This window comes from Macaca nemestrina, chromosome 18 (assembly GCF_043159975.1).
Source record: "Macaca nemestrina isolate mMacNem1 chromosome 18, mMacNem.hap1, whole genome shotgun sequence".
Classification (NCBI taxonomy): domain Eukaryota; kingdom Metazoa; phylum Chordata; class Mammalia; order Primates; family Cercopithecidae; genus Macaca; species Macaca nemestrina.
The window spans coordinates 29,077,191-29,097,239 of NC_092142.1; the positions used below are offsets into that span (position 1 = coordinate 29,077,191).

At 47.8% G+C, this 20,049-nt stretch overlaps 2 protein-coding genes and 1 pseudogene across 4 annotated transcripts in view; 2 read left to right on the forward strand and 1 right to left on the reverse strand.

The window, feature by feature from the left end:
* Positions 1-6,946, reverse strand: part of LOC105482956 (serine protease 36) — a 49,531-nt gene extending 42,585 nt beyond the window's left edge. The window contains exon 1 of the mRNA XM_071084443.1: positions 6,463-6,946. The gene's annotated coding sequence lies outside the window, so the exon portion shown is untranslated. The remainder of the gene's footprint in view (positions 1-6,462) is intronic.
* Positions 719-1,144, forward strand: LOC139359744 (NADH dehydrogenase [ubiquinone] 1 alpha subcomplex subunit 3 pseudogene; annotated as a pseudogene).
* On the forward strand, positions 6,435-17,913 carry LOC105482959 (FUS RNA binding protein). 3 transcript variants are annotated; one of them, XM_011743473.3, is made up of 15 exons: positions 6,435-6,578; positions 8,744-8,768; positions 8,859-9,028; positions 10,172-10,313; positions 10,518-10,696; positions 10,893-11,169; positions 12,788-12,822; positions 14,311-14,343; positions 15,109-15,212; positions 15,979-16,108; positions 16,347-16,448; positions 16,581-16,704; positions 17,045-17,145; positions 17,265-17,412; positions 17,707-17,913. In XM_011743473.3, exons 1-15 carry the CDS (start codon positions 6,566-6,568, stop codon positions 17,744-17,746), a joined length of 1,623 nt encoding a protein of 540 aa, XP_011741775.1. In that variant the 5' UTR covers positions 6,435-6,565; the 3' UTR covers positions 17,747-17,913. The 3 variants fall into 3 exon arrangements, with proteins under 3 accessions (XP_011741775.1, XP_011741776.1, XP_011741777.1); XM_011743474.3 differs by having other exon boundaries at positions 8,859-9,010; positions 10,169-10,313; XM_011743475.3 differs by having other exon boundaries at positions 8,859-9,010.
* The last annotated feature ends 2,136 nt before the right edge of the window (positions 17,914-20,049 follow it).

The window sequence follows — 20,049 nt, forward strand, 5'->3', positions numbered from 1 at the left end:
TTGGGAGGCTGAGGCAGGCAGATCACGAGGTCAGGAGATTGAGACCATCCTGGCTAACACGGTGAATCCCCATCTTTATGGGCCAGGTGCGGTGGTTCACGCCTGTAATCCCAGCACTTTGGTAGGCCGAGGCGGGTGGATCATGAGGTCGGAAGATCGAGACCATCCTGGCTAACATGGTGAAACCCCGTCTCTACTAAAAATACAAAAAATTAGCCGGGCCTGGTGGTGGGCGCCTGTAGTCCCAGTTACTCTAGAGGCTGAGGCAGGAGAAGGCGTGAACCCGGGAGGCGGAGTTTGCAGTGAGGCAAGATAGCACCACTGCACTCCAGCCTGGGCGACAGATCGAGACTCTGTCTCAAAAACAAAACAAAAAAAAAAAAAATAGAGGCTGGGCCTGGTGGTGCAGGCCTGTAGGCCCAGATGCTGGTGAGGCCAAGTTTGGAGGATTGCTTGAACCCAGGAATTTGAGGCCGCAATGAGCTTTGATTGCGCCACGGCACTCCAGCCTGGGCGACAGATTGAGATCCTATCTCAAAAAAAAAAAAAAAAAAAGAAAAAAGAGGCCAGGCGTGGTGGCTTACGCCTGTAATCCCAGCACTTTGGGAGGCCTAGGCAGGCAGATCACGAGGTCAGGAGTTCGAGAGCAGCCTGGCCAACATGGTGAAACCCCATCTCTACTAAACATAAAAAAATTAGCTGGGTGCGGTGGCACGCGCCTATAATCCCAGCTACTCAGGAGCCTGAGGCAGGAGAATCGCTTGAACCTGGGAGGCGGAGGTTGCAGTGATCCGAGATCATGCTACTGCACTCCAGCCTGGGTGACAGAACGAGACTCAATCTCAAAAAAAAAAAAAAAAAGGCCACTGTCGCCACCACCGAGACCAAGATGGCCACGAGACTTAGCATTTTCCTCAAGATTTCCTGGGCCAGGGAGCCAGTGCTGGTCGGATCCTTCATCATCTGGAGCCTCGCTGTAATTCTACCCCCACTTAGCCCCTACACCAAGTACTCCACCATGATCAATGAGGCAATGCCCTACAACTACCCAGTGCCTGTCTGCGATGACGGGAACACGCCCGACGTGCCCAGCCACCCCCAGGACCCCCAAGGCCCCAGTTTGGAGTGGCTGAAGAAATTGTGAGCACCTCCACTGACAGAGGAGGACCTTCCCATGGCTCCCACTAAAAATGTGAAAACCAACCTCTCCCCACCCCAAAAAAAAAAAAAAGAAAGAGAAAGAAAAATTGCATTAAATATCTGATCTAGGCCAGGCACAGTGGCTCATGCCTGTAACTGTAACTCTAGTACTTTGGGAGGCCGAGGCAGGAAGATTGCTTGAGGCCAGGGGTTCAAGACAAAACTGGCCAACAAAATGAGACCTCGTCTTTAAAACATAAATTCCGGGGCCAGGCGTGGTGGCTCACACCTGTAACAGCACTTTGGGAGGCCGAGGCAGGTGGATCACGAGGTTAGGTGTTTGAGACCAGCCTGGCCAACATAGTGAAATCCCATCTCTACTAAAAAAAAAATACAAAAAATTAGCCAGGCGTGGTGGCGGGTGCCTGTAATCCCAGCTACTTGGGACGCTGAGGCAGGAGAATCGCTTGAACCTGGGAGGCAGAGGTTGTGGTGAGCCGAGATCGTGCCATTGCATTCCAGCCCAGGCAACAGTGTGAGACTCCGTCTCAAAAAATATATATATAAATACAAATAAATAAATAAATAAATAAATATAAATTCCTGGCACGGTGCACACACCTGTAATCCCAGCACTTTCGGAGGCCGAGGCGGGTGGATCACAAGGTCAGGAGTTCAAGACCAGCCTGGCCAAGACGGTGAAATCCTGTCTCTACTAAAAACACAAAAAATTAGCCAGGTGTAATGGCGGGCGCCTGTAATCCCAGCTACTCAGGAGGCTGAGGCAGCGAATTGCTTGAACTCGGGAGGTGGAGGTTGCAGTGAGTTGAGATCGTGCCACTGCACTCCAGCCTGGGTGACAGAGTGAGACTCCGTCTCAAAACAAAAAAAAAATTAAATAAGTAAATTAAAAGTAACTAACTAACTAAATATCTGGATATCTAAGCCAGGTGCGGTGGCTCATGCCTCTAATCCCAGCACTTTGGGAGGCCAAGGCAGGCAGATCATGAGGTCAGGAGTTCGAGACCAGCCTGGCCAACATAGGGAAACCTTGTCTCTACTAAAAAAATTAGCCGGGTGTGGTGGTGCATATCTGTAATCCCAGTTACTCAGGAGGCTGTGGCAGGAGAATCGCTGAAACCTGGGAAGTAGAGGTTGCAGTAAGCCGAGATTGCACCACTGCTCTCCAGCCTAGGTGACAGAGACTCTGTCTCAAAAAAAAAAAAAAAAAAAATTTATATCTGATATACATGTTCATTTATTTATTTACTGAGATGGAGTCTCACTCTGTCGCCCAGGCTGGAGTGCAATGGTGCAATCTCGGCTCACCGCAACCTCTGCCTCCCTGGCTCAAGCGATTCTCCTACCTCAGCCTCCCGATTAGCTGGGACTACAGATGTGCACCACCACGCTCGGCCAGTTTCTGTATCTCTGGTAGAGACGGGGTTTCACCATCTCGGTCAGGCTGGTCTCGAACTCCTGACCTCGTGATCTGCCCACCTCAGCCTCCCAAAGTGCTGGGATTACATGTGTGAGCCAACACATCCGGCCCAATATCTGATATACATGTTAATTGAGGCTGGGTGTGGTGGTCACACCTTTAATCACAGCATTTTGGGAGGATCACTTGAGCCCAGGAGTTCAAGACCAGCTTGGGCAACATAGCAAGACCCTGTCTCAAAAAAGAAAAATTTAACATTGACTTTCCTGTCAGAGATAGGAAGTAAATAAGACACTTACGGTGAATTTAAAGCACATATGGCAGCTAATGGTGACAGCATCTCACTCCAGCTGACCCTTGGCCTATGGAAGTGGGCCTGGAATGGCCCACTATTCTTAGTGTTGGCAACTAGTTAAAAAAATTAAAACATTCGAGGCGGGCGGATCACTTGAGGTCAGGTTGAGAACAGCCTGGGCAATATAGTAAAACTCTGTCTCTACTAAAAAATAGGAAAATTAGCTGGGCATGGTGATGCATACGTGTAATCCCAGCTACTCGGGAGGCTGCGGCACAAGAATCACTTGAACCCGGGAGGCAGAGGTTGCAGTGAGCTGAGATAATGTCGCTGCACTCCAAGCTGGGTGACAGAGTGAGACTCCATCTCAAAAAAAAAAAAAAAAAAAAATGGCCACTTGATGTAGTCTTTCAGAGTCACAATTTTTTTTTTTTTTTTTTTTTTTTTTTTTTTTTTTTGAGACCGAGTCTCATCTGCCACCACAACCGGCCCAGAGTCACAGTTGGAGCCTAAACTCTGCCTCAGCATCTTCACCACTTGTGCCTTTGTCTTTGCAGTTCTGCCTATTATAGCCTTTCTTCCCTTGCTGCTTGGCGAACTTCTACTTATCCAGTAAGGCCTGGCTTCAGTGTTACCATCTCTCTTTAGTGTTCTGTGGTTGTCCACCTGATGGATGACTTACTCTCCTGGCAGGGTTTCCAGTCTGATTCCATGTGATGGCACTTACTACACTCAAGTATACTTTGTGGTCTGTGTGTCTCACCCACATTCACCCACTGGCTGGTCCTGTGGTTTAGGGACTGAGCTCTTCTTTATCCATATCCATCCAGTCGGCCCCATGATTGGAACATACTATGCAGTGCTCAGGCAATGTCTGCTGAAGCGCAGGGCTTAAGAGCAGGCTACCTGGCTTGGGAACCCAGCTTTGCCACTTCCTGTGTAGCTTCGGCATAACTTTCCATCTTTCTTTCTTTTTTTTTTTTTTGAGATGGAGTCTTGCTCTGTCACCCATGCTGGGGTGCAGTGACGTGATCTCAGCTCACTGCAACCTCCGCCTCCCGGGTTCAAACAATTCTCCTGCTTCAGCCTCCCGAGTAGCTGGGACTACAGGTGCCTGCCACCACGCCCGGGTAATGTTTGTATTTTTAGTAGAGACAGGGTTTCACCATGTTGGTCAGGCTGGTCTCAAACTCCTGACCTTGTGATCTGCCCTCCTTGGCCTCCCAAAGTGCTGGGATTACAGGGGTGAGCCACTGTGCCCAGTCAGCTTTCTATCTTTCTATGCTTATTTCCTCATCTGTAAAATGTCATCCTTAGCAGGGCGAGGTGGCTCACACCTGTAATTCCAGCAATTTGGGAGGTCGAGGCGGGTGGATCCTCTGATGCCAGGAGTTCGAGACCAGCCTGGCCAACATGGTGAAACCCCGTCTCTACTAAAAATACAAACATTAGCCGGGTGTGGTGGCGCACACCTGTACTCCCAGCTACTCAGGAGATTGAGGTGGTAGAATCGCTTGAACACGGGAGGTGGAGGTTGCAGTGAGCTGAGATGGTGCCACTGCACTTCAGCCTGGGTGACAGAGTGAGACCATAGCTCAAAAAAAAAAAAAGATAAAATGTCATCCTCATATCAGCCTTTTGCTGTGAAAAATAAAATCAAGAATTTACTCAAAGCAGTCAGAACAGTGCCTGACAGTAAGTCTTGTTAAAGTGTTAGCTATCATATATTATAGATGAGCACAATGTATATCATTATTAAATGTCAGCTTTATTATTATTATTTGTTTTGAGACAGAGTCTTCCTCTGTCGCCCAGGCTGGAGTGCAATGGCACGTCTTGGCTCACTGCAACCTCCGCCTACTGGGTTTAAGCGATTCTCCCGTCTCATCCTCATGAGTAGTTGCGATTACAGGTGCGTGCCACCATGCCCGGCTAATTTTTGTGTTTTTAGTAGAGACGGAGTTTCACCACATTGGCCAGGTTGGTCTCAAACTCCTGACCTCATGATCTGCCCGCCTCGGCCTCCCAAAGTGCTGGGATTACAGGCGTGAGCCACCGCGCCCGGTCAGCTTTATTATTAAATGTTAGCTTCATCTGCTTTGTACACTAATGCATACCCAGTGCCCAGAACAGTGCCTGGAACATACTAGGTGCTAAATAAATATTTGTGACTTAATGCATGAATGAGGGTGGACTTCCTTTCTTTTGCTCTCACTGGAGAGTTGAACTCTCCTTCCAACGCGGGTGGGGTGGATATTGGTGTATTCAGGGCCATCAGGGCTGAAGTCAAGGGCTTAGTGGGGCTTAATTTGCTGGGGGGGGGGGCCCAGGACATGGCCCTCATTGTTTCTCTAGAAGGAAAGGTCCAACCCTCAAAAGACCTTCCGGAATCCCGCTGAAAGTTAAGTTGGGAAGGAAAACCTGCATGCGTATGTATCAGGAATTAACGTCTTTTGTCTTGCTTTGTTCAGTAGTTTCAAACTGCCTTCTCCAGGCAAGGCTGATGAAAGTGCAAGTTGCAAGTTAATTTGAATTTTTCTTTCTGCTTTTGCTCTCACAGGAAGTGGAAAGGCAACCAAACACTCTAGCATTCATGCCACCAAAAAGAGGTTTTGCAGTTACAAGACCTGGATTCGAATCACGACTCCTCTTAGCTGCCCTGTAATCAGGCACAATTACTTGGGTCTCTGAGTCTCACTTTTCTTATGTAGAAAACGGAGATATGTTTACCTCCTTCGTAAGACTGATGAGAAGGAAATTGTGCATTTTGAAACCACTTAAGCCTTGTACACGTTTTATTTCTGGGATCGCCACTGGTTCCCTGGTAGGGCTTCAGAAAAATAAAAAGGAGGTCCCTGAGCAAAGGCTGGGGGGCCCTTCATCTGAGGCCAACCCTCTCTTGTCCCAAGGATGGCCTGGACTGCTCCGCCCCGCGGCTCCCCAGGGGCAAAGCCGCGAGGGTCCGGGTGAGAGCCCAGTGCTGGACCAGCTCGGCGCTCAGGGGTCCTGGCCGAAATCCCTGCTGTCTTTCAGGTCAAACGTCATAATTCTCGAACCCCAGAAAGGCCGAAAAGCAAGGCAACCCCGAAAGACGACGAAGTCAACACCAGGGCGCAGGGCCAGTGTGCTGACGACGAGGGAGTCTGGAGCCGCGGGGACAAGGCGCCCCATACAGCGGCAAGAGGGCGGAGGGCAGGAGCTCGCCGTCCTGGGTGAAAGCGGGGCCCAGCGAAGAGGCCCGGCCACAGGAATGTCGGTTCCACCCCGCGACTCCCGGCGGTGACTCCAGTTTCGTCCCCAGCCGCCCGGCCCCGCCCCGCCCCGCCCCCAGCGGGCACTCAGGCCGTACCACTGTGCCTTCATGGGGGTGGAGTTAGATCGTGGGCTAGTCCTGCCGAGGAGAGAGGGGTTCTTCCCCAAAAAATATCATTATGTATAGTATTTGCATGATTCTAGTTAACTCGTTTCCCATCTGCATGCTCGGAACCTCTACCTGCGCTAGGAAGGGGGCGGAGCGCTTTCCTGCCTCCCCCTGCTCTTCCGCGTTTGGTGCGCGCCTGCGCGGTGCGTAGGCGGCGGGACGTACTTAAGTTTCGACGCAGGAGGCGGGGCTGCTCAGTCCTCCAGGCGTCGGTGCTCTGCGTTGTTGGAATCTTGTTGCTTGCTTGGCTGTGCGCGCGTGCGCCGACATGGCCTCAAACGGTAGGTAAGGGCGCGAGGCGGCGGCGGCGGCGGCGGCGCACCGGGCCGAGGCCTCCCACCTAGGCTTTTCATTTTCGGTGGGACCGGGGTGGCGATCCTGTGTGGGATTCTTTCGCGCCCCTGTGGCGGGAAACCGCGGAGAGGGGTAACTGGAGGAGGCTGGTGTCGCCATTTTGTTTCGCTCCTCTGGCCCTCGCGCGCGGGGCGGCAAGTCTTCTCTTCGCAGTCCGTTTGCTTGGGGTGGTCGTTGGGAGGGACGCTTCTTAGGGGTTTGAAGCATCAGGTGAGGGTGGAAAATGCCCGGTTTCCGTGGCCTCGCCTCCCCCAACTCCCGGCCCCGCGCTCAGGCCCGCTTTGTCGCAGTGCTGCATCCGGGCACTCGCGGCGCGCACGCGCTCTGCGGGCCCCTCCCCCTTCGCGGCGCGGGTACCCCTTCCCCGCCTCGTGTCGGTTCAGCTTTTTGTCGCGAGACCCTTCGCGGAAGACTTGGCGGCGCGCGTCCGGTGTGAGCCTTGTTCCTCTGTGGTCTTTCGCGAAGGGGCGGGACCGCTGCATTCCCGCCTCGGTTGCCACGCGGCTGGGGGCGGAGGCTCGGTATCTGGGCCGCGCTCCGGCTTAACGGTTTGGAGGAGGTGGTCGTGGTTCCACCAACGGACTCGGGGACCTGGCCCGAGAGTTTTTCCCGCCCCAATTTTTTTTTTTTTTTTTTTGAGTCAAGATCTCCCTCTGTCGCCCAGGCTGGAGTGCAGTGGTGCGATCTCAGCTTGCTGCAATGTCCGCCTCCTGGGTTCAAGTGATTCTCCTGCCTCAGCCTCCTTAGTAGTTGGGATTACAGGCGCCTGCCACCACAGCCCGGCTAATCTTTGTGTTTTTTAGTAGAGACGGGGTTTCACCATGTTGGTCAGGCCCGTCTCGAATTGCTGGCCTCAGGTGATCCGCCCTCCTCGGCCTCCCAAAGTGTCGGGATTACAGGCGTGAGCTTCCGCGCCTGGTCTAAATTTCTTTTTTCTGAGATTGGGACGGAGAATAACAGCCGTCGAGGCCACACCCTCTCCTGGTCCTTTCCCTTTTCCTGCGGGGGAAGCGCCGCGTTTCCTGCGCTGGGAGGATGAGTTGATCTTGTTCGTGTATTTAAAGTGGGGCGTTTCAAAAGGGCTTTCGTTGCTTTTGGTTCGCCCAGGGGAAGGCAGGGTAGATGAGAAAACAGAACCATCTGGAGCCCCACGGCTGGGGACTCGAGTACCTGTTGACTTTGGCCTCTTAAGGCGAGCACTTGGATGATCTCTGTCATTTGGGGTCCAAGGGCTCTTGATTCTCTGGCTTTGCACTAAAAAGGCCACTTCTCCGGAATTGGTCAAAGAGTGAAGAATGGCCTTTTTTGAGACATTCTTCTGTGGGTCTGGGCTGAGAGAGTAGAGGCCACAATCTGAACACTGCTCGAATTCAAACCTGTGCTACTTGGTAGCTCTACGACTTTGGGCGAGTTAGTCTGTTTTGACTCCTGGCAATAATGGCTTTGTCATAGAGTGGATGAAGCGAATGCGCGATGTTTTAGAGCAATCACTAACATGAATTGGTCTTGCAGAAAGTTGTGGCTGTCCACCAAGACCTTGGTTTTTCCAACGGTTAAGGCTTCTGGGACTCTGTAGAAACTTGCATTTTCTTCACTTTTTCTTTTTTGTGAGAACACTTGGCTGATAGGCCAGTTTGCTACTCTTCTCAACCAGTGTCTCAATGGGGGAATTTTATGCCCTTTATTGAAACGTGATGCTTTTTTTTTTTTTTTTTTTTTTTGAGACGGAGTCTCGCTCTGTCGCCCACGCTGGAGTGCAGTGGCGCGATCTGCAACCTCTGTCTCACGGGTTCAAGCGATTCTTCTGCTTCAGCCTCCCAAATAGCTGAGATTACAGGCGTGCGCCACCATACCCGGCTAATTTTTTGTATTTTTATTAGCGATGGGGCTTCATGTTGGTTGGAATTCCTGACCCCAAGTGATCCATCCACCTCGGCCTCCCAAAGTGCTGGGATTATAGGCGTGAGCCACCGCATCTGGCCTGTGTGGTCCTATTTATTCATCAGTGCTTGAGTTAAGGAATTTAGCTTTAATTTAACTGTTTCAGAGTAGCGGCTGAAGATAATATGATTGTATTTTTTTTTTTTTGCAGATTATACCCAACAAGCAACCCAAAGGTGAGTGCTGTTTTTGGGCTTCCAGAGTTTGTAGAGGGGAAGGGTGGTCAAGCTGTGTTTTCTGATCACGCTGGTTTTCCTTTCATCTAGCTATGGGGCCTACCCCACCCAGCCTGGGCAGGGCTATTCCCAGCAGAGCAGTCAGCCCTACGGACAGCAGAGTTACAGCGGTTACAGCCAGTCCACGGACACTTCAGGCTATGGCCAGAGCAGCTATTCTTCTTACGGCCAGAGCCAGAGCAGTGAGTCTTTCTCAGCAGGTCACCTCTTCCTGCTCTTTCTGAATATTGCTTTTCTTTTTTTTCTTTTTCTTTGGGAGACGGAGTCTCATCCTGTTGCCCAGGCTGGAGTGCAATGGTGCTATCTCAGCTCACTGCAACATCCGCCTCCCGGGTTCAAACAATTCCCCTGCCTCAGCCTCCTGAGTAGCTGGGATTACAGGCACCTGCTACCACGCCCTACTGATTTTTGTATTTTTAGTAGAGATGGGGTTTCACCATGTTCGATAGGCTGGTCTAGAACTCCTGACCTTGTGATCCACCTGTGTCAGTCTCCCAAAGTGCTGGGATTACAGGTGTGAGCCATCAGGCCCTGAATGTCCCTTTTCTTAAACCTGAGCAGGACTGAAGTGTTGAAACTCTTCCATATTTCTTTTCCCTAAATGAGTGTATAATTCTTAAAACTCTTTGGGATCTCAGTCCTTTACAGGGCATTGTGGCACACCTGTAGTCCCAGCTACTGAGGAGTCTGAGGCAGGAGGATCCCTTGAGTTCAGGAGTTTGGGGCTGCAGTGAGCTATGATAGTGACTGAACAGCGACTGCATTCCAGCCTGGGCAGTGTATTGCGGCCCCATCTCAAAAAACAAAAATGTTTTTTGGTTTGTGATTCTGTTTACATTTGTTTTCTTTGGCTTTTAATTTTTATGACTCTCATTTCCCATCTCAGCATGAAAGAGCATATTTTCTAACGGGAGAACCAGTTTTAGGCCAATTCTTAAATGGAGAAAATGGTTATGCTTGAAACAAATGTATGAAATCATGTGATACATAAGGAGGTGGGATTTGCCCCAAGGTCCTGAAGTGTAACTAAGAAAGGTGGTTGTCCTGTACGTAACTGCATGCACAGCTGCATATCACAGTGCTGTTAACAGGAATCCTTGGGCTTGGGATTAGAGGGTGTTGGGGTTGGCGGGGTTAAATTGGAACTGTCTTAGAGAGATGATAGAAGTTGGAGCATTAACTTTGGGCTTTGAAAGGAGGGTAACTATATGAGTTGCAAGATTATGAACAGCTTCTGAAAGGCTGACTTTTTGAGTATAGGTATTAGGTTGTATATGTTTTAACACATTTCTTACATTTTCTTTTTTCTGGTGGCTTTTGTGACTTCTTTTTTCTTGTAGCAGGCTATGGAACTCAGTCAGCTCCCCAGGGATATGGCTCGACTGGCGGCTATGGCAGTAGCCAGAGCTCCCAATCTTCTTATGGGCAGCAGTCCTCCTACCCTGGCTATGGCCAGCAGCCAACTCCCAGCAGCACCTCGGGAAGGTACGGTGGTGTCGATGTCGGGGAAGGCTTGAAAAGAGGGGTGAATTGATGAGGAATGATAAAGGGACCAGCAGCAGTAGGAGCAGTTTAGAGGTGTAATTGGGGTAAGGGAGCCTGTGTTGAGTACAGAGAATGGAATCCACTAAAAGGAAATTGGGGGGGTATGCTGGGATGGTGATTGTGTTTTTTGTTTGTTTTCCTTAGTTACGGTAGCAGTTCTCAGACCAGCAGCTATGGGCAGCCCCCGAGTGGGGGCTACGGCCAGCAGCCTAGCTATGGTGGACAGCAGCAAAGCTATGGACAGCAGCAAAGCTATAATCCCCCTCAGGGTTATGGACAGCAGAACCAGTACAACAGCAGCAGCAGTGGTAGTGGAGGTGGAGGTGAGATGTCCTCAGCTTTGTCTGCAGCCCATTTTCTATAAGGATTTGTATTCTCCTGTTTTAGCCTAAAAGGGTTCCTGTTTTATTTCCTAGCTGTCTTTTTAATTTCTTTTGTACTTCATTGCCTGGCACTTGTCATACCTTTTTGTGCTACTTTACAATTTTTTTTTTTAAACCATCCTTTTTTTTCTCACAGGTAGCTATGGCCAAGATCAATCCTCCATGAGTGGTGGTGGTGGTGGCGGCGGCAGCGGCGGTGGCGGCGGCGGCAGTGGTGGTGGTGGTGGTGGTGGTTATGGCAATCAAGACCAGAGTGGTGGAGGCGGCGGTGGCTACGGACAGCAGGACCGTGGAGGCCGTGGCAGGGGCGGCAGCAGTGGTGGCGGCGGCGGTGGTGGTGGTTACAACCGCAGCAGTGGTGGCTATGAACCCAGAGGTCGTGGAGGTGGCCGTGGAGGCAGAGGTGGCATGGGGTAGGTGTCTCATGAGCCAGGGAGTATCTTTGGTGGGGAGTGTGGAGGATTGCATGAATCTCCCTGAAGCCAGTCCCTAATGCATGGTTTAGTATTCTTGTTGTCTGGGGGATCTGTGAGGGCTTTGATTTGGGGGCAGTGATTTTCTTTTTACATCCCCATTTTATTTTTGTGAGAATTTGGGAGCCTGAACTCCCATCCATACCACCGAATAGAGATTTTGAGTATTGATACTTGTTTCCAAAAAAAAGAAATCATACATAGATTTCCAATACGTATGGATTGGAGTCATTGATATCCTAGGCAAGAAACATGGAAGTGAAGACTTCTTTCTCTGCAAGGGAAACCGATGAACCCACTCCTGGGAAATAGTAGGGAAACTTGGTATGTGTGTTCCCGTGTGTCCTCTAGGGAGTTGGTAATGGTTAACCTGACTTCAGCTTCCAGGAATTGGTTACTCTTCCCGTTTTCTGTAGTCATTTGAATCCACGAGCTTGATTTGCACCAATTTGACCGACATTGATTTTGGGTGTGACTTGGTTTATGGGACCAACTGACTGAAGTGTGCAGACCTTTTGGGCAAAAATATGCTTGACAGTGGTCTCCCACCTAGTTGTTCCACTGTCTGCCTTACCCTGGTTACTTAAAATTCATCAGCTTGTCCAACTGGACCTTCTTTCCTTCCTGCTGAAGTTGATTTGAAGTAAAACCTTAGATTTGATGTTAAAACAGTTGTCAAATCTGTCGGTAAATACGATTTGAAGGACCCTACTCTGTCTCCCTTGAAAAAGGGCAGGAATGTCAGTGTAACTGTTTTTGGAAAAAGTAGATTTTTAAACTGAGTTTGGATATGGTAAGTATGCAGAGGTGGGTGGGGGCAATCTCAAAAACGTACAAAAATGAGGAAAACTCTGTTGTGTGCGTGTGTTTAATGCAAAACTTTAAAAAGAAAAACAACTGTTATGTGACTGTTAACTTGCTCTGCATTTTATGTGCCACAGGTATGAAAGGTGACATTGCAAAATACTCCGCTCTTCTCGCAGTGTAGAAGGGGTGACCCCGGGGGTTGGGGGAGATTAAAAACAGCTCAGTAGTTAGGACAGAGCTTAGCTAAGTTTGTCTTGCTTTAAGGGGAAGTTGCCTTTGGTTTTGACTTTTTATGGAATGGGGTTGGGTCTGCTTGCTGCTTTCAAAGCAAAAACCACAAAAGTGTGTTCAAGGCTACCCCAGCCTGGTGTGAAATGTCTTCTGGGTAAATTGGGGTAGGGTTTTTAAACCAACTACTTGGTTGTCAACCACTTGCGACAAGAGGAAAAAAAAACATCTGCTCCATCGGAAGAACGACCAAGGAAAATGGGTCATTTTTTTCCAGAGGAAATAGATACATAACCTTTTAAAGCAAAATCTTTATAAACTGTGTCTGAGAAATTGCACACGTGTGTGTGACATGCTCAAAGGTCAGACAAGGGGTGGTCAGGAAGGGATGTATTTTAGTAGCCACTTGTATCTTTTTCCAAAAACACCTACCCGTGTTTGGGAAATGTTAAACAAAATCAAAAAACACCCTTTTGTAGCCGTTGGAAGCTTCATGTCCTTTCTTCTAACTTGTCTTCTCCAGCGGAAGTGACCGTGGTGGCTTCAATAAATTTGGTGGTAAGTGAACAGAGTTTCCAAAATTCCCAACTCCCAGCAATGCTTTGTCTGATTGTTCATTTGCAGATGTCTTAGCGTGTTAATTTAAATGTCAAAGGTTTTGAGGTGTCCAGAACCACCTCCATAAAGGGGTAGGGTAGAATGCCACCTGTTGCCTGGTGTGTGCTAACCTGGAGCAGGCAGGGGTAAGATTCAATAGTCGTCTTTTACCAAATGGGTTTGCCCCAGGTTAATAAGAGGGGTTTAGTAGGCCTTGGACAGGGCTGTTGCCACACCTGGCACTTAGTGACCATCATCATGAGAAACTGGAGAGTGCGTGCTGGAACACGTGGTGCCATCTTGACTTTAGGATCCTTTTGATCATTGTGTCCAAGGCTTGTGTGTGTGTGAGAGTGGGAGACAACCTCCAAATGTTTTAATTCTGGAAGAGGGATGTAACATTGCCCTAAGAATGGTGAAGTTGGTATACCTTTATAAAGTACGGAATGGTGTCAATGAATGCAATTCTATGTATATGGACTTAACTCAGATGGGCAAATAGAAACTAGCTCTGGGAAGGAACATGTGCACTACTTCAAGAAAGATTGGAAGCATGTGTGGCTCATGGGAAATAACCAGGTCTTAAACAGCACAAACTGAATTCATGGACCAGGAAGGTCTTAAACAGCACAAACTGAATTCATGGAAAAATGACAAATTTGAGAAGTCTCCCAGTAAGCTGGAACTTTTCTGGTTTGGTTAACTAACAAAAGGTTTCTTGATTTGTCTCAACATTTAAAGCCAAAGGCTTGGGTTCATAACTTAGGTGTCATTGCGTGTGGGTACAATATTTATATATGGCGAATTCAGATAAACATTGGTCAAAGATGGTCTCTGGAAAAACAAAATAGAGGCTGCATTACGAAAGTAAGATTTCTGGTCTGTTCCCTGGGACATGCTTAAAAAATACAATAGCTATTATGTATGGTTTTTATTTTCATGTGGTTTTGGGGAAACATAACACGGTTTTAAGGATGGTTTCTAAAGATGAAATTAAAAATTGTTCCACAAGGGATAAGTGTCTTTGGTAAAGTTGGGAGAAACTGGATGGATGCACATCTCATGGCTGGTGGCGAGCCCATCTCTCTTCTCTTGGGTGAGAGAACTGGGCCAAGCTGAGTTGGTTTGTTCACTTTAATGGGTCTCCCTTTCCCCTGCCATCTGTGCTGAGGACATTTCCCAGCTTGAGCTGGGGGAGGCAGCATTTTCTGAAGTGTGGAGTTGTCTCTGTGGAGACTCAAGTTACAGATCTTAAGGGGCCTGCCTAGAATTTTCTCCGGGCAGGCGACCCAGGAAAGGGTTTGGAGTGAGGCTGTGAGCACTTACATGATATTTTACAAGTTTGGATTTGGTGTTGATTTTTTTCCTTGTCCATTTTTTCCTGTTGACTAACAGCTCCTCTTCCTTGTTTTTGTTTTTTTTTTGTTCTTTTTTTCCATGTCACTTAAGGCCCTCGGGACCAAGGATCACGTCATGACTCCGGTGAGTTCACAGGTGGTGGCATGAAGAGTGGCTAAAGTGGTATCAAGACTTTGCCTGGATATTCTTTGAAACTATTATAAAAAGGAAACTGAAAAAAAGGGGATAGAGAAGGAAGGGAGTTAGGTGTATCCTTAGCTAGCAGTGAGAAGTATTCATTATTAAGTATTTCTCAGAAATACCTGGCTTGCGGGTTCCACCCCCAGCGATTTAGAAGGTCTGAGATGACCCAGAAAACCTACCTTTCTAAGAAGTCCCTAGTGATGTCGATGTGTCTGCACCACACTCAGATGGTTTTTACAGCAGTGGTTTTTTAAAAATGTGGATCATGTCCAAGCTGATAAATAAAAACTAGTGAACGAAAGACCAGACCACATGAAGTAAAGCATTGAACTCTTGTTTAGATTGTATTGATGTTTGTGTACTAGATTTGAATGTAAAATGGGTCTCTTAATTCGGGACCTTCAACTGGAAGTTGATAAATACTGATGGGCTTTTTTGTGTGGTCTTGGGCATTTCACTCCTGAGCCCGTGTTTCCATACTGTATACTGTGTGTTAACATGTTTCAAAGGATAATTTTCAAACTAAATTTGAAATTTATCAGCGTGGGTGGCATATAGGGACTCAAAAGGGATGTGGATTTTTCAGTTGTTTTCATAAACCAAATAATACGAGTTGCTTGATGGATACTAGGTGCTTTAGGTTTTTTCCTATGTCATTTATTTTACCTTTTCACATTCGCATTTTCTTCTCTGTTCAACAAGCAGAACAGGATAATTCAGACAACAACACCATCTTTGTGCAAGGCCTGGGTGAGAATGTTACAATTGAGTCTGTGGCTGATTACTTCAAGCAGATTGGTATTATTAAGGTACTTGTGGAGCGGAGTGGGTGCTTTCTGTCAGTGTTGCAGGCTTTTGGATTTCACACATTAGTAAAAGCAAGTCTTTAATGGTTGCCAGCAGTAAAAACAAATCTTAATGGTTGTTGCCAGCTTAATTTGTTGAGGAAAGAGCCTTAGTTACTGTTTTCTAAAAGAAGTTCTATCTTAACATGAAAAGTATAACTGATAAGAATGCCCTAAACTCTGAAATTTGTACTTGATAGTAACTTTTAGTTTTATCCTTCAATATTGGAGGGAAAGACAGTTTTCCTCAATGGAGGTTTACATGTGAGGTAGGACGAAGTAACTAGGAAGAGGGGAGCTGAAGTTTGGGAATGATAAACCTCATGTTCTAGAGGAAGAATACGGAAAGGGAGTACTGTAGCCTTTAAAATTGATGTTACCGGCCGGGCGCGGTGGCTCAAGCCTGTAATCCCAGCACTTTGGGAGGCCGAGACAGGCGGATCACGAGGTCAGGAGATCGAGACCATCCTGGCTGACACAGTGAAACCCCGTCTCTACTAAAAAATACAAAAAAACTAGCCGGGCAAGGTGGCGGGCGCCTGTAGTCCCAGCTACTCGGGAGGCTGAGGCAGGAGAATGGCGTGAACCCGGGAGGCGGAGCTTGCAGTGAGCCAAGATCACGCCACTGCACTCCAGCCTGGGCGGCAGAGCGAGACACTGTCTCAAAAAAAAAAAAAATAAATAAAAATAAATAAATAAAATTGATGTTACCTCATTTTGCTTTCTTCAGACAAACAAGAAAACGGGACAGCCCATGATTAATTTGTACACAGACAGGGAGACTGGCAAGCTGAAGGGAGAGGCAACGGTCTCTTTTGATGACCCACCTTCCGCTAAAGCAGCTATTGACTGGTTTGATGGTATGTATGAGAAGGCTGGCAGAGGTGGGGCTGAGGATATAGGGCAGCAAGTCATAGGAAGCAAGTCATAGTTTGAGGGTTCATTTGAGTCTTCCGGCACTTTAGCTGCGGTTTCAAATAGTCTCATTTTTGCTTATGAGTCAGTAGATTATAAACCATTTGAGAAAGGCACGCTTATCTTGTATTTTTGGATTAATGTATCTTGCATTTAAAGTCTCTTGATAATTTATTTCTCTAGGTAAAGAATTCTCCGGAAATCCTATCAAGGTCTCATTTGCTACTCGCCGGGCAGACTTTAATCGGGGTGGTGGCAATGGTCGTGGAGGCCGAGGGCGAGGAGGTGAGGAGCTACCTGCTGTTGGTGCAAAGGGGGGTGATGAGAGTAGAGAAGATGGTAAAGGCTTGCATGGAATGGGTTAGGTTTACCAAACTTGGAGGGGGAGCAGACCCATACTTGTTTTATCTGCATTAGGACCCATGGGCCGTGGAGGCTATGGAGGTGGTGGCAGTGGTGGTGGTGGCCGGGGAGGATTTCCCAGTGGAGGTGGTGGCGGTGGAGGACAGCAGCGAGCTGGTGACTGGAAGTGTCCTAATCCGTGAGTGAAACTTAAATTTTTTTCTTAGTTCTCTCACATGCCTGCTCTTTGATATTATGGTAATGAGGTGTGTGCGTGTTTTCCAAAGAAGTAAATGTCAAGGCCACACTGTTGGGGTCATGTTTAGCCAAAAGCTTACCTAGGTAAGGTTGATGTAATGGGAAAGGTAATGGATTGGGTTCAGTAATGATTTTTGTTCCTGGCTTTGAGAAGCAAGCCTTTTTGTCTTTCTGAAGCCTCAGTTTCCTCACTGTATCTCTAAAGTCATGGTAGTTTTTTCCTACTTCTAGGTCTCGTCTATTCCCCATTCCTCTAGACTAATTGTCTTCCTTCTCCTTAGCACCTGTGAGAATATGAACTTCTCTTGGAGGAATGAATGCAACCAGTGTAAGGCCCCTAAACCAGATGGCCCAGGAGGGGGACCAGGTGGCTCTCACATGGGTAAGAAAGGCAGACCTGTTGCTAAGGAGCTGGGACCAAAGAATCCTTAATTTTTCAGCAGGAGGCTCGGGGAAGGTAGGGGAATGGGAATATGATAGATCTTACTTCTTTTGTCCTAGGGGGAAACTACGGGGATGATCGTCGTGGTGGCAGAGGAGGCTATGATCGAGGCGGCTACCGGGGCCGCGGAGGGGACCGTGGAGGCTTCCGAGGGGGCCGGGGTGGTGGGGACAGAGGCGGCTTTGGCCCTGGCAAGATGGATTCCAGGTGAGACTTTAAATCAGAATAAAAAAGTAGAGCAGGTGAACAGAGGCCATAGGATAACAGGGTTTTGTTGAGAAAGTGGTTTCATTTTGAGGGCTAGATGGAAGGACCTGAGATTGTAACCAGTAGTGGAGAGGGAAGGAAAATTAACTCAGGAGGAATGAATCTGTAGACCCACTTGAGATAAGATACTCGCTGATTTAGGTAGGAGGGGCAGTTAGGATATCTAGGCTTGGAGAGACTGGTAACTCAAATACAATGGATACTTAATTTTTTTTTTTTTTTTTTTTTTTGCAGGGGTGAGCACAGACAGGATCGCAGGGAGAGGCCGTATTAATTAGCCTGGCTTCCCAGATTCTGGAACAGCTTTTTGTCCTGTACCCAGTGTTACCCTCGTTATTTTGTAACCTTCCAATTCCTGATCACCCAAGGGTTTTTTTGTGTCGGACTATGTAATTGTAACTATACCTCTGGTTCCCATTAAAAATGACCATTTTAGTTAAATTTTGTTCCTCTTCCCCCTCTTCAGTTTCCTGGAAGATTGATGATGTCCCAATCAGGAAGGTGGGGAGTTTTCCTGTTCAGATTACCCTGCCCAGCAGGAACTGGAATACAGTGTTTAATCCAAGGGAGAAGGCCAAATGATACCCCTTGAGAGCAGATATGAAACTTTCCTGTCATGGGCAAAGTTGGATGTATAAATGAGAAATGAAGAACATGGGATGTCATGAGTGTTGGCCTAAATTTGCCCAGCTATGGGGAATTTTTCCTTAACACATTTATTTGCATATTGGTCTTAGTTTATTTGCAGCAGTTTAAGAACTTTTTAAGAACTTTTGCATCTTTTGGCACATTTAATGGTGAGGCTCAAACAAATTAGATTTAAATGGGGCAGTATTCACATCTGACCATGGTGGAGAGTGCTTAGTCACTCTGGGTCTTTCACAGGGAGAGTAACTTAGTGCCTGCTGAGTGCTGCAGAGTTTGTGGAGTCAGGATCTAATCGTCAACCCTGGGAGACCAGACAGTTAACGGCTGAGAAGGAAGTACATGAATTACATGGCTCTCAGAACCAGAAAATGGGAAAGCTGGAAGTGAGTCCTACTCAAGATTTTTTGACTCCATTTCCGTTTTATGGCATTTTTGACTTGAAACCATCATGCAGGAGATCCTGAAGAGGCCAAATTCCTATCCCACACTGGTTTACTTAGGTCTTAAGAGGATGCTACAATAAGAGACTTGGGAAACAGAGATGGTGAAGAGGGGGAAGGTTTTCTGCGAAAGGAAGGTAGAGGTAGTTGCTTGTATTTAAAGGAGGTGAGTGACTCCCTTCGTAGCTACCCTGGTGAATGGGGTTTGGGTAGATACTTGCTGTAAGGAGACTGGTCTGGCTGGGTCACTTTCACATCCTGCCTGTACTCGGAGGGCTTGAGGTCATTGACATTTTGAGATTTTAGGCTTGATCGTTTTTGATTGGAGGGTGGAAGGCCCTCCTGAGGGAATGAGTGATAGAGCGGAGAAGGGGTTGCAGCCAGTGAGTTAAAACCTTGGAGCAGTGCCCTTCAGCCTCTTACCATGTGGCTGAAAACTTGCACATACCTGGCAAGCAGTTACTTTAAAGCGTGCTTTTTATTTTAATTACACAGAGCGTAAAATTAACCCAAGAGCAAAAAGGTTTTAGTTAACGGGATTTTCAAACTTGGTTTATAAGACAGCTGCCATCACAAACATAGCTTATAAATGTGCTGGGGACCCCCAATTGGGAAGTGCTTTCATCTCAAATTTTTATTTTTGGAGACTTGCTCTGTCATGCAGGCTAGAGTGCACTCTTGGCTCACTAACCTCCGCCTCGCGAGTTCAAGCGATTCTCCTGCCTCAGCCTTCCGAGTAGCTGGGTCTACAGGCCCACCTAATTTTTGTGTTTTTAGTAGAGATGTGGTTTCACCATGTTGACCAGGCTGGTCTCAATTCCTGACCTCAGGTGATCCACCTGCCTTGGCCTCCCGAAGTGCTGGGATTACAGGCATGAGCCGCTGCACCCGGCCGTCCTCAAATTTTCAAGTGTGTTCCCTAAGTATGTTCTTTACAGAAGAGTTGCTGCAACCTTGAATCTTGGTGATTTGAGGCACAGAAGCTAGGACTTTATTTTTTGAGATGGAGTTTTGCTCTTCATCCCCAGGCTGGAGTGCAGTGGCGCATTCTCGGCTCACTGCAACCTCTGCCTCCTGGGTTCAAGTGATAGCTGGGATTACAGGCATGCGCCACTATGCCCAGCTAGTTTATTTCTATTTGTAGTAGAGACAGGGTTTCTCCATGATGGTCAGGCTGGTCTTGAACTCCTCACCCGAGGTGATGCGCCCACCTCGGCCTCCCAAGAAACTGACTTTTAAAAGGAATAGCAGGTTTACCTTCCCTGCCAGCATTGGAGTGCTCTCTAAGCAACAGTAGGCTAAGAGTAGTCTGGCATGTTGAAGGATTGTCAAGTGGGCCTTCCCAGGCATTGCTTTGACTTGGTACATGTAGAGAAGTCCTCTGAGAACAAGGATGTGGCAGTTCTGTCCCTGTCCCTGCTGCTGTTGGTTTCTTTGTTAAATGTTTAGTTGAAATGGCCAGATAGGATATTTCTGAGTAGTTCACTGT

Excerpts from the sequence above, each read along its gene's own strand:
- LOC105482959 (XM_011743473.3), top strand. Across the intron at positions 8,769-8,858 it reads ACCCAACAAGCAACCCAAAG|CTATGGGGCCTACCCCACCC; the intron begins GTGAGTGCTGTT and ends CCTTTCATCTAG. Across the intron at positions 15,213-15,978 it reads AGCAGATTGGTATTATTAAG|ACAAACAAGAAAACGGGACA; the intron begins GTACTTGTGGAG and ends TGCTTTCTTCAG.